We start from the raw sequence: 13,566 nt of genomic DNA on the forward strand, positions 1-13,566 counted from the left end.
CCCCTCCCAGCCTGTGGCAGCTACCACAGGGAGAGGAAGAGTAACTCTGGAAACGGTGTTATCAGCATCCTCCATGGACTTCCTCACCTCCTCCCCAGCCTCATTAGCCCCAAGCTCCTTAGCATCCTCAAACAGAAATCTGGGAGCTGGGATGGGGTCAACGTCCTGAAGCCAGCCCCCTTTCTTTTGCCAAGACCTGCTTCTGCACAGCCCTGAGTGGACAGCTGGAGGCTGCAGCTGGAGTCAGTGGCCCCGATGGAGCCCCAGCTAGGGCCTGAGGCTATTGCCCTCCGCCTGGGCTGGCCAGCCCTGTTTCTTTGGGTCTCAGCCCTGAGCTGTTCTGTCTCCTTGCCAGCTCCTCCTTCACCTTCTCTGGTGCCCCGAGTCAGAACCAGCTACAATTTTGGAAGAACTTTCCTCGGTCTTGATAAATGCAATGCCTGCATTGGAACATCTATTTGCAAGAAGTTTTTTAAAGAAGAAATAAGGTCAGAATCTTAATCAGATAATTCTGAGGGGCAAAATTATGTTCCCATGATGTAAAGATGTCCGGGTGTTTGTTAAAAATGAGCCAGGATGTAGTTTATGGGTGGGAGCTGAAGCAAAGCCATTTAATCATAGTAGTGATGGGTTGAAGTTGGGGTGGAGAGGGCGGGAGAAGGTGTGAAGACAAATTTTAGTCCTAAATGTTAAATCCAAAGTGTCCTTTTGAAGTGAGAGCTTAAAGTTTTCTTTTCTATGAGTGAAGTAGTCTTGGACTACCGTATTAATCAAGTTCATTTCTCATAGAAGGAGGAAAGTAAAATTTATAGAAAACCTACTAAGTGATAGACATTTTTAAGCTAGTTTTATTTATTCTTCACAACCATCCTGGGAGTTACTTTTTCACTCATTATTCAAATAGTAAATCTATACATACCAAGATTAAATGATTTGCCAAAAGTCACCACCTAATAAGTGGCAGATCTGGAATTCAAGCCAGGGTAGTTTGCTCCAAAGTTTCTGAGCCAGTTTTCTGTTGTGAGATGTTGCCTTGATCAGAGGAAAACCCAAGTTTAGTTAATTATAATGAACATGGCTCTCACAAAGAGTGGCATCACACTCTGGAATTCAAGCCTGTCAATGAGCCTTTACCACGGCCAAGACTCAGCAGTTGTTATAGTAACATGGCTATAACTCTGGTCATTGCCCTCCAGGAGTTTAGGAGGAGGGAGCCATGTTACAAATAACAATAAGAAGGCCTGGTCTGATGCAGGCCAGAAGTGAAGTATAAAGGACTTCTAGAAGCTCAAGGAAGGGGATATTATTTACAATCGAGACTGGGAAAAGGCTCCTCCAGGGAAAGGCATTCTGAGCAAGGCCTTAAAGGATGAGCTGAAATTTAGTGGGAAGGGAAGGTCTTAAGGTAGAAGTATCGGCTTAAGCAAAGACCCAGAGATGTGGGAAGAAGTGAAAAGAACTTAGTGACAGGAGCATGGGGTGTATGTGGAGGTGTGGCAGAAGGATGAGGTCTGGAAGGGTCAGATGGCCCAGGGAGCCTTGAATGCTGTGCCCAGGAATTGGGACCTTAACCTGTAGACCAGTGGTTCCCAGCCTTTCAATCCCAAAGACCCTTTGTAACAGGCCCTTTCTCCTCTGCCCAACCCTGAGGACCTACATCAGGTGTGAAAAATTTGGTAACTATACAAAAGGCATTAATTTATAATACTTTTATTTCCAATCAATATTAACCAAAAGAATATTTGATTATTCAACTAAATTACTAAACAAAAATAACAAATAGAAAATATCCATTAAAATTGAACTTCTTTTGCAAGATAGTAAATATTGTATGGAGCCAATGTGCACTTTCCCTATTAGGCCTTTATTTTATTTTTATTGTTAAAAGTATTTTTAGGAGTTACCCTTTTTTCATCATTGATCTCCTTCTTCTCACTACCACTTCACTCCTGCCTTCCCCAGACTAGTGTCCATGTCCATTGGTTGTGCATATATGCAAAAAAATTCTTTGGTTTATCTCTTCTCACACCCCACACCTCCCCCATCCCTCTGAGGTTTGTCAATCTGTTCCCTACTTCCATGATTCTGGATCTCTTTTGGTTGACAGCTTATTTTGTTCATTATGGTCCACAAATATGTGAGATCATGTGGTACTTGTCCTCCTCTGACTGGCTTATTTCGCTTAGCATAATAATCTCCAGGTTCCTCCATGTCATCTCAAAGGGTAAGAGATCTCTCTTTCTTACTGCTGCATAGAATTCCATTGTGTAAATGTACCACAGCTCTTCTAACCACTCATCTACTGATGGGCACATGGGCTGTTTCCAGATCTTAGCAATTGTATATAGTGCTGCTATGAACATAGAGGTGCATATATTCTTCCTGATTGGTGTTTCAGGCATCTTAAGATATATTCCAAGAAGTAGGATCCCTGGGTCTAATGGCAGTTCCATTTTAATTTTTTTAGGAAACACCAAATTGTTTTCCATAGTGGCTGCACCAGTCTGAATTACCACCATCAATGTCCTAGAGTCCCCTTTTCTCCACACCCTTGCCAGCACTTGTTGTTTGATGGTTTGTTGGTGGCAGCCATCCTGGCAGGTGTGAGGTGATACTTCATAGTCATTTTAATTTGCATCTCCCTTATGATTAGAGATCATGAGCAGTTTTTCATATATCTCTTGGCCATTTGTATGTCTTGTGTGGAGAAGTATCTATTCAGGTCCTCAGCCCATTTTTTTTAAAATTGCATTGTTTGTCTTCCTTTTGTTGAGTTGTATGAGTACTCTATATGTTTTGGATATTAACCCCTTATCTGATGTATTGTTGGCAAATATGTTCTCCAAGAGAATGGGTTCTCTTTTGATTTTGATGCTTGTTTCTTTTGCCCTGCAGAAGCTTTTAAGTTTGATGTAGTCCCATTTATTAATTTTTGCCTTTGTTCCTCTTGCCTTAGGCGATGTATCAGTGAAAATTCCACTATGTATGATGTCTGAGATTTTTCTGCCTACACTGTATTCCAGTATTTTTATGGTTTCACAAGTTACATTTAAGTCCTTTATCCATTTTGAGTTTATGCTTGTGTATGGTATAACTTGGTGGTCTAGTTTCATTATTATTATTATTTTTTTGTATATAGCTGTCCAATTTTCCAGCACTATTTATTGAAGAGACTTTCCTTTCTCCATTGTATGCTCTTGCCTGCTTTGTTGAATATTAATTGTGCATACTGTCTTGGGTCGATATCTGGGTTCGCTATTCTGTTCCATTGATCTATATGTCTGTTCTTCTGCTAGTACCAGGTTGTTTTTATTACAATGGCTTTGTAGTATAACCTGATATCTGGTATTGTGATCTCTCCCACTTTGTTCTTCTTTTTCAAAATTTCTGTGCCTATTCGGGGTCTTTTATAGTTCCATATAAACTTTTGGTGTATTTGTTCTAGATCTGTGAAATATGCCACTGGTACTTTAATAGGGATTACATTGATCTGTAGATTGCTAATGATAGTATGGAGATTTTAATTGATGGAATTATTATACACCAATAATGAACACTCAGAAAAGAAAAAAAAAAAAAAACAATCCCATTTACCATTGCAACAAAAATTAAAATAAGCCCTGGCCGGTTTGGCTCAGCGGTTAGAGCGTCGGCCTGCGGTCCGGAGAGACCCGGGTTCAGTTCCCGCTAAGGGCATGTACCTTGGTTGCAGTTTGTCCCCGGCCCTGGTTGGGTCGTGTGGGTGGCAACCACTCGATGTGTCACTTTCACGTTGATGTTTCTCTCTCTCTTTCTCCCTCTCCCTCTATCTGAACAAAATATCGAAAAATGTCCTTGGGTGAGGATAAAAAAAAAAAAAAAAATTAAAATAAAATACCTGGGAATAAACTTAACCAAGGAGGTAAATGACCTGTTCTCAGAAAACTACAGGACATTAAAAAAAGAAATAGAGGAAGATATAAAAAAAAAGTGGAAACATATACCATGTTCATGGATCAGAAAAATCAACATCATTTTTAAAAAAGACCTTTTTTAAAGGCATTTTGAAGGTTGAACCCACCCATCCAACCACACACACACACACACACACACACATTTAAGGAAGCTCTATTGCAGGCAGTGGTGATTGAGTTAAGTGGGGGTAGGGACAAGATGACACTGTGTTTTAAAAAGATCTTATGGAAGGAACAATGCTGGGTAGACCAGTGATGCTGGCAGGGGCTGGAAGGTCAGTTCTCTTAGTCCAGAAGAGAGGTCATGGTAACAAAGCAGGACAGAAAGTAAGATAATAGGTTCAGCTAGAGAGTCATTTTGTTGACAAACTGTATCAATGTGAGAGGTATCAATGTGGAGTTGCCAAAAGTGGTCAATATTTCCCACCTAAAAAATGGAATGGAGCCAGTCAAGATGGCGGCATAAGTAAATAAGGAATTGCCTCCTCCTACAACCACATCAAGATTACAACTAAACTACAGAACAAACACCCTTCAAAACAGCCTTAAATCAAGCTGAATGGAAGTCCTAGACTATGAAATTAAAGAAGCAGCCACATTGAGAGTGGTAGGAGGGACAGAGGTGTGGAAAGGCTTGTCCCACATAAGTGTAGTGGATAAAAATCAGGAAGTACACCTCAGCTGTGAAGGTCCTCCATGAGGAGTGAGGAGTCCCCATCCCACACCAGACATCCCAGCTCAGGTTTCCAGTGCTAGGAATAGAAGTCTTCATAACTTCTGGCCGTAAAAACCAGCAGGAATTGAGGCTGAGGGAGGCTGAGGCTTCTGGAGTCCCAGGCAGTTCCTCTTAAAGGGACCATGCACAGACTTACTCAGACCCCTTCCTCTATGTTCCAGCATGGAGTAGAAGCAGCTTGAAAAGCACCAGAGACATATGGGGAAGAACTGAGCTATTTGGCATCTGGGTGAGGGCTGGAGAGGCAGCTTTCTCCCGAACGGATGTGTTGACCAAGGCAATTGTTCCTTTGGTGAGCCCTTCTCCCATGAGGCCAGCAGACGGGCACTATACCTCCGACTCCAGCAACCTAGCTCATACTGTTTACCATAATGCTAACCCAGCAGATTCGCTTAAGCCCTGCCCCACCCAACTTTAGGCCAACCCAAGCTGTTACCAGTGGCTTTACCATAGGATTGGCCTGTTTTTGCTCCTGCCTCAGATTTCCCTAAATTTTATCAAACAAGACACATCTGGCCACAGTGAGCCTCATATATCTCACTAAGTGGCCCCAGGCCTGGCACTAGAAGCAGCCAGCATTGGTTCACAGCTTGGCTTTGCCTGGGCACCTCCAAGCCCAGCACAAGAAACAGCTATCTGCAAACCACTTTGTAGCTTTTTCCCAATTGCCCCAGGTAGAACACAAGCAGTGACTAACCTTGCCCCAGAGCCAGCAAACCCAGTGGACAACTTCAGACCATGTCTAAGAACTACCACCCAACCACCTCCACAAGCAACACACTCAGGGAAAGAATTCAGTGGATATCAGAGCCCTGCTGAAGTAAGTCTTGCTCTGGGTGGTGAGCCCCTGCATAGTTGACCATCCAAGGTAGTCAGAGGTTCGTGGTTAGTGGGCACAGCCAGTCCTTGCAGCTGATCAGCCTGAGTAAAACCCTCCCATTGACATGCCAACAGCAATCAAGATTCAATTACAACAGAAGGGTATAAAGTCCACATGAGGGTTGTACCTTGAAAGCCCAGCTGGGTGGCCAGGGAGGCTGTGCCGCTGGAACCTACAGGATACTTACAATAGGCCACCCTTCGAAGCCTAGGAGACATAGCAACTCTGCCTAGTACATAGAAACAAACACAGGAAGGCAGCCAAAATGAGAAGAAAAAGAAACATGTTCCAAATGAAAGAACAGAACAAAACTCCAGGAAAAGAACTTTATGAAATGGAGATAAGCAATCTAACAGATGCAGAGTTAAAAACACTGCTTATTAGGATGTTCAATAAACTTAGTGAGAATTTCAAGGAACTTCATGAGAACATCAAGGAACATAGTGAGGACCTCAAGAGCATAATAAAGGACTAATCAGAAATGAAGGATGCACTAATTCAGAAGAGGGGGTGGTGGGGGTGGGAAGAGATAAATCACAGAACTTATATGCATGTATGCATAACCAATGGACATGGACAACAAAGCCGGGGACGGGGCGGGGGGATGGAGAGGAGGATGCCAATGGGGTAAAAAAGGAGAAACATCTGTAACAAAAATTAAATTAAAAAAAAAAAAGGAATCATTTACAGAGAATCAGTAGTAGAGTAGGTGAAGCCAAGAATCAAACCATCGATTTGGACTATAAGGAAGCAAAAAACACCCAATCAGAACAGAAAAAAAAAAAAAAATGAGGATACTATAAGGAACCTGTGAGGCAACTTTAAATGTACCAACATTAAAATAATGGGAGTGCCAGAAAGAGAGAAGAGAGGGCAAGGAATTGAAAACCTATTTTAAAAAAATAATGACAGAAAATTTTTCTAACTTGGTGAAAAGAACAGACATACAATTCCAGGAAGCACAGCGAGTCCCAGACAAGATGAACCTAAAGAGGCCTACACCAAGACATACCATCATCGAAATGCAAAAGATTCAAGACAAAGAGTGAAATCTTAAAAGCAGCAAGAGAAAAGCAGTTATTTACCTACAACAGAGCTCGCATGAGGCTGTCAGATTATTTCTCAAAAGAAACTTTGCAAGTCCGAAGGGAGTAGCAGGAAATATTCAAAGTGATGGAAAGCAAGGACTTACAACCAAAATTACTCCATCCTGCAAAGGTATAATTTAGAATCAATGGCCATATAAAGAGTTCTGAAGAAAAAGAAGAAGAAGAAGAAGAAGAAGAAGAAGAAGAAGAAGAAGAAGAAGAAGAAGAAGAAGAAGAAGGAGAAGAAGGAGAAGAAGGAGAAGAAGGAGAAGGAGGAGGAGGGGGAGGGGGAGGGGGAGGGGAGGAGGAGGAGGAGGAGAAAGGGGGGGAGGAGGGAGGGGAGGGGAGGGGAGGGGAGGGGGAGGAAGAAAAGAAAAAGAGAGAGAGAGAAAGAAAGAAAGAAAGAAAGAAAGAGATGAAAGAAAGAAAGAAAGAAAGAAAGAAAGAAAGAAAGAAAGAAAGAAGAGAGAAAGAAAAGAGAAGAAGAAGAAAATATGAACAATAAAATGGCAATAAATACATATCTATCAACAATTGAATCTACAAACAAAATAATTCAGCAGAACAAAAACAGACTCATAGATACAGAGAACTTTTTGTTGGTTGCCAGAAAGGAAGGGGTTGGGGTGAAGGAATTAAGAAGTAAAGATTGGTTGTTAGACTGAGGAACCTCAAAGGGAAGGGGAGACTGGGGCGGGAAGAGAGAAACCAAAGAACTTATATGCATATATGCATAACCAATAGACAATAGTGTGGGAAAGTCAGGAGAGTCGTGGGTGTGGGGAGGAGGGGGGGGGGAAAGGAGGGACATCTGTAATACACTCAACAGTAAAGATAAGGTTGAAAAGAAAAAAATCTTTTTCTTGTACAAAAATAAATAAATAGATAAATAATATATGAAAAATTTAAAAATAAATTAAAAATAGAATGGAGAGGATCATGAACACAGGTAAAGTGGGACTGATTTCTTGGAGAAAGGAGGCATTGAAAATATGGATACATTTTTTTGTTTGTTTGTTTTATCCTCACTCAAGGACATTGTTCCATTTTTTGTTCAGATAGAGTGGGAGGGAGAGAGAGGAAGAGAGAGAGAGAGAAACATCAACATGAAAGGGACACATCGAGTGGCCGCCTCTCGCACGACCTAACCAGGACCAGGAACAAACTGCAACCAAGGTACGTGCCCCTAGTGGGAACTGAACCTGGGTCTTTCTAGACCACAGGCTGATGCTCTAACCGCTGAGCCAAACCAGCCAGGACTATGGACACATTTTAATTAGTAGGGAAGGAAATGAGGATTCAACTAAAGAAGAGCTCTAGGTTCACATCTTCCTCCAAATAAGTAAACAAAGAGTATATGAATCTTGTAGTTGACTCTTCACCAAGTGATAATAAAGCTTTTCTCACCAGGCACATATTGGCCAAATTCAGGAAACATTTCCCCAAATAGGTTTGTGGGCCATTCAAGTTCAAGATATTACTTAAGCTCCCTCAGAATTCATGTTCCATGTGTGCTAAAAGGGAGGTGTGCAGATGCAAGCAGGAAACCACCAGGTGGGGCAGGTTGGGGTTTAGAGCTCTGCCGGTTGAGAATGCACATTCCTCATTGCAGTAAAAACAGAGAGACAATTGTGGGTCTGGGAATGTGGATTGTTTATAGTCCTTTCCTCTACATTGTAAATGACTTTTTTCTTATTTTGAAAGTAATATCTGTTCTTTTACAAATTTTTAGGAAATGTTAATTAAAGAAAACACAAAATAAAAAATTGTATATAATTCCTCCACCAAGCCCAGCCAGTGTGGCTCAGTAGTTGAGCATTGACCCATGCATCAAGAGGTCACCGATTCGATTCCCAGTCAGGACACATGCCCAGGTTGTGAGCCAAATCCCCAGTGTGGGCATGCAGGAGGCGGTCAATTGATGTTCTCTCTCATCTGTTTCTATATCTCTCTCTCTCTCCCTTTCTCTCTCTCTAAAAATCAATACAGAAAATAAATTGTTTTTTAATTCCTCCACCAAAATATCACCCATTGGTTAACGTTTTTGTATATACCCTTGTCACCTTTTTTCTAAGTATGGATTAAATGATTTTCAACAACATGTGATCACATTATGCATATTCTTTTGTAAACTTTTATTTAACATTTAGAGACAACACCTTTCCTCATTATTAACTATTCTTCTCCACAATTTGATTTTTAATGAATTCATGGTATTCAGTTGTATCAATCAACCAAAATTTATTTAACAAATACACCACTGTGAAGCAAGTAGGTTTTTTTCACTTTTCAGTATTATAAACAGTGCTGTTTATTATCCCTGTGGCTAGACTTTTGTACATATTAGTGATTAATTTCTATGACAAACTCCTAAAAGTGGAATTTCTGGGTCAAAAAATACAAGTATTTTTGGCTTTATAAATATGTATAAAAATTATATATATGTGTGTGTGTGTGTATTGATGTTTCTATCTCTCTCCCTATAAAATCAATAAAAACATATATATAATTTTCATACACACACACACACATATATACACACACATATATATATACACATATATATGATACAGACCTCACATCTTGCACACTCAAAAATAATTAATATTACTACTATTTTACTCTGTATTTTTTATGAGTTGAGTTCTTTTTTTTTTTTCAGGCTTATTGGTCATTTATATTTCTTCTTTGCTAAATTGTCTACAAGTTTTCACCCTTTGCCTCTCCTTCCTTTCGTTTAAATTATCTTTATTGTTGAAGTTACTACAGATATATTCCCTTTTTTCCCCATTGACTTTTCCCCAACTCCCGTCCTCCACTGCCTCCACCACACTGTTGCCTGTGTCGATTGGTTATGCACATATGCATATAATTCTTTGGTTTATAGCTTTCCGTCCTCCCACACTCCTTCCTTCTGAGATTTGTCAGTCTGTTCCCTGCATTTGGATCTGTTTTGTTCGACAGCTTTTTTTTTTTTTTTTTCATTTATAAATTTACAGTATTTATTTTTTATTTTTGTTAATCCTCACCTGAGATATGTTTTGTTTGTTTTTAGGTTTTTTTCTTTGTTATTAATTAATTTTTGTTACAGATGTTTCTCCTTTTCCCCCCACTGATGCCCCCACCCTCTCCCTCTCCCTCCCTGCCCTGTCCCCAGTTTGTTATCCATGTCCACTGTTCATGCATACATGCATATAAGTTCTGTGGTTTATCTGTCCCCCACCACCACCTCTTCTGGGGATTGTCAATCTGTACCCCACTTCCACGTCTCTGGGACTACCCCGTTCCTCAGACTGTTATGTTCATTATATTCCACAAATAAGTCAGATCATATGATACATGACTTTCTCTGTTTGGCTTGTTTCACTTAGGATGATACTTTCCAGGTCCCTCCATGTAGTCTCAAAGGATAAGAGATCTTTCTTTCTTACAGCTGCATAGTACTCCATTGTGTATATGTACCACTGATTTTTTATCCATTCGTCTACTGATGGACACTTGGGCTGTTTCCAGACTTTAGCTATTGTAAATAGTGCTGCTACAAAGATGGGGGTACATATATTCTTTCTGATTGGTGTTTCAGGCTTCTTAGGGTATATTTCTAGAAGTGGGATCACTGGCTCAAATAGAACTTCAATTTTTAATTTTCTGAGTTAACACCATATTGTTTTCCATAGTGGCTGCACCAGTGTGCATTCCCACCAGCAGTGTGCTAGAGTCCCCTTCTCTCCACACCCTCCCAACACTTGTTGTTTGATGATTTGTTGATGGCGGCCATTCTGAGAGGTGTAAGGTGATACCTCATTCTTGTTTTAATTTGCATCTCTCTGATGATTAGTGATGTTGAGCATGTCTTCATATGTCTCTTAGCCATTTGTATGTCCTGTTTGGGGAGGTGTCTATTTAGTTCCTCTCCCATTTTTTAATTGGGTTCTTTGTCTTCATTTTGTGGAGTTGTATGAGCACTCTATATATATTGAAAATTAACCCCTTATCTGATATACCATTGGCAGTTATGCTCTCCCATAGAGTGGGTAGCCTTTCCGTTGTGATGATTGTATCTTTCGCTGTGCAGAAGCTTTTGAGTATGATGTAGTCCCATGTGTTCATTTTCTCCTTTGTTTCTATTTCCTTAGGTGATGTATCAGTGAAAATTCTGCTGCGGATGATGTCTGAAATTTTGTTGCTTACAGTTTCTGCTAGGATTTTTATGGATTCATGAGTCACATTTAAGTCTTTTATCCATTTTGAGTTTATTCTTGTGTAGGGTGAAAGTTGACAGTCTAGTTTTATTTTTCTGCATGTAGCTGTCCAATTTTCCCAGCACCATTTATTAAAGAGGCTATCCTTACTCCACTGTATGCTCTTGCCACCTTTGTCAAATATTAATTGAGGATATTGCCTGGGGTCCATTTCTGGTCGATATGCCTGTTCTTGTGCCAGTACCAGGCTGTTTTGATTACAGTGGCTTTGTAGTATAACCTAAATCTGGTAATGTGATCCCTCCAACTTTGTTTTTCATTTTCAAGATTGCGGTGGCTATTCGAGGTCTTTTTTGATTCCATATGAACTTTTGAAGTACTTGTTCTAATTCTGTGAAGTATGCCGTTGGTATTTTGATGGGGATTGCATTCAATTTATAGATTGCTTTGGGTAGTATGGACATTTTAATGATGTCAATTCCCCCAATCCATGAACAGGGTATGTGCTTGCACTTTTTTATATCTTCCTCTATTTCTTTTTTCAATGACCTCTAGTTTTTGGCGACTAGGTCCTTTATTTCTTTGGTTAAGTTTACTCCTAGGTATCTTAATTTTTTTGCCGCAATGGTAAATGGGATTGTTTTCTTAGTTTCTCTTTCTGGGAGTTCACCATTGGTGTATAAGAATGCCATCGATTTCTTGACGTTAATTTTGTATCCTGCTACCTTGCCAAATTCATTTATTAAGTCAAGTAAATTTTTGATGGAGTCTTTGGGGTTTTCTACATATAGTATCATGTCATCTGCGAGTAATGACAGTTTCACTTCCTCCTTTCCAATTTGGATCCCTTTTATTTTTTCTTCCTGTCTGATTGCTGTGGCTAAGACTTCCAGTACTATGTTAAATAAGAAGGGCGAAAGTGGGCATCCTTGCCTTGTTCCTGTTCTTAAAGGAAATATTAGTCTTTGCACATTGAGTATGATGTTGGCTGTAGGTCTTTCATATATGGCCTTTATTATGTCTAGATATAATCCCTCTATTCCCACATTGCTGAGCGTTTTTATCAGAAACGGATGCTGGATTTTCTTGAAGGCTTTTTGGCATCTGTTGATATGATCATGTGGTTTTTATTCTTCACTTTATTTATGTGGTGTATCATGTTTACTGATTTGTGAATATTGTACCAGCCTTGCATCCCTGGGATGAATCCCACTTGGTCATGATGGATAAATTTTTGGTGTATTTCTGGATCTGATTTGCTAGTATTTTGTTCAGGATTTTGGAATCTATGTTCATCCAGGATATTGGCCTGTAGTTTTCTTTCTTTGTAGTGTCCTTTTCTGGTTTTTGAATTAGAATTATGCTGGCTTCATAAAACAAGTTTGAAAGTCTTTCTTCTTCTTAAAGTTTTTGAAATAGTTTGAGGAGAATGGGTGTTGGTTCTTCTTTGAATGTTCAGTAAAACTCCCCCGTGAAGCCACCCGGGCCTGGGCTTTTGTTTGCTGGGAGAGTCTTGATTACATCTTCAATTTCTACTGTTGATATTGGTCTGATCAAGTTTTCTATCTCTTCCTGGTCCATTTTTGGGAGACTATGCGTTTCTAGAAATTTGTCCGTTATGCTTAGCTTGTCGAATTTGTTGCCATATAATTGTTCACAGTAGTTGTTAACGATCTTTTCTATTTCTGTGGTGTCAGTTGTTACTTCTCCTCTTTCATTTGTGATTTTGTGTATTTGGGTTCTCTCTCTTTGTTTCTTGGTGAGTCTAGCTAAGGGTCCATCAATCTTGTTTATCTTTTTGAAAAACCAGCTCTTTGTTTTATTGATCCTTTGAATGGCTTTTTTGGTCTCTATGTCATTTATTTCTGCTCTGATCTTTACTATTTCCTTCCTTCTACTTGCTCTGGGGTTTTCTTTTTGTTTGCTCTGTAGTTCTTTAAGTTGTGAGGTTTGATAGTCTATTAGAGATTTTTGTTGTTTTTGAGGGAGGCCTGTAGTGCTATAAACTTCCCTCTCAGAACTGCTTTTGCTGCATCCCATAGATTTTGTGTTGTTGTGTCTTCATTTTCACTGCTTTCCATGAAGTTTTTGATTTCTTCCTTGATCTTCTCGGTGACCCTATCATTGTTTAATAACATGTTATTTAGCTTCCATGTGTTCAAATGTCTTTGTATGTTCTTCTTGCAATTGATTTCTAGTTCCATGCCATTATGATCTGAGAAGTTGCTTGATATGATTTCAGTCTTCTTGAACGTGTAGAGACTGAGTTTGTGCCCTAACATGTGGTCTATCGTTGAGAATGTCCCATGTGCACTTGAGAAGAATGTGAACTCTCTAGTTTGTGGTTTAATTCTCTGTAGATATCTATTAAATCCATTTGGTCTAGTGCTTCATTTAGAGTCTCTGTTTCTTTGCTAATTTTTTGTCTAGAAGATCTATCCAGTGATGTCAGTGGGGTGTTGAAGTCCCCTGCTATGATTATATTGCTATCGATTTCTCCTTTGACGTCCTCCGGAAGATTTTTAACATATTTTGGTGCTTCTATATTGGGTACATATATTTTTATCAAGGTTATGTCTTCCTGTTGGATAGATCTTTTCAATATTATGTAATGGCCTTTTTGTTTCTAGTGATGGCCATAATTTTGAAGTCTATTTTATCACATATGAGTATTGCTACACCAGATTTTTTTTCTTTTTTGTTTGCT

At 39.7% G+C, this 13,566-nt stretch overlaps 1 protein-coding gene across 1 annotated transcript in view; it reads left to right on the forward strand.

Moving 5' to 3' along the window:
* The first annotated feature begins 233 nt into the window (after positions 1–233).
* Positions 234–13,566, forward strand: part of DIPK2B (divergent protein kinase domain 2B) — an 85,185-nt gene continuing 71,852 nt past the window's right edge. Inside the window, exon 1 of the mRNA XM_036271364.1 lies at positions 234–488. Coding sequence (XP_036127257.1) covers positions 256–488 — 233 coding nt within the window. The 5' untranslated portion in view covers positions 234–255. The remainder of the gene's footprint in view (positions 489–13,566) is intronic.

The sequence above is a fragment of the Molossus molossus genome, unplaced genomic scaffold, assembly GCF_014108415.1.
Source record: "Molossus molossus isolate mMolMol1 unplaced genomic scaffold, mMolMol1.p scaffold_m16_p_2, whole genome shotgun sequence".
Taxonomy (NCBI): domain Eukaryota; kingdom Metazoa; phylum Chordata; class Mammalia; order Chiroptera; family Molossidae; genus Molossus; species Molossus molossus.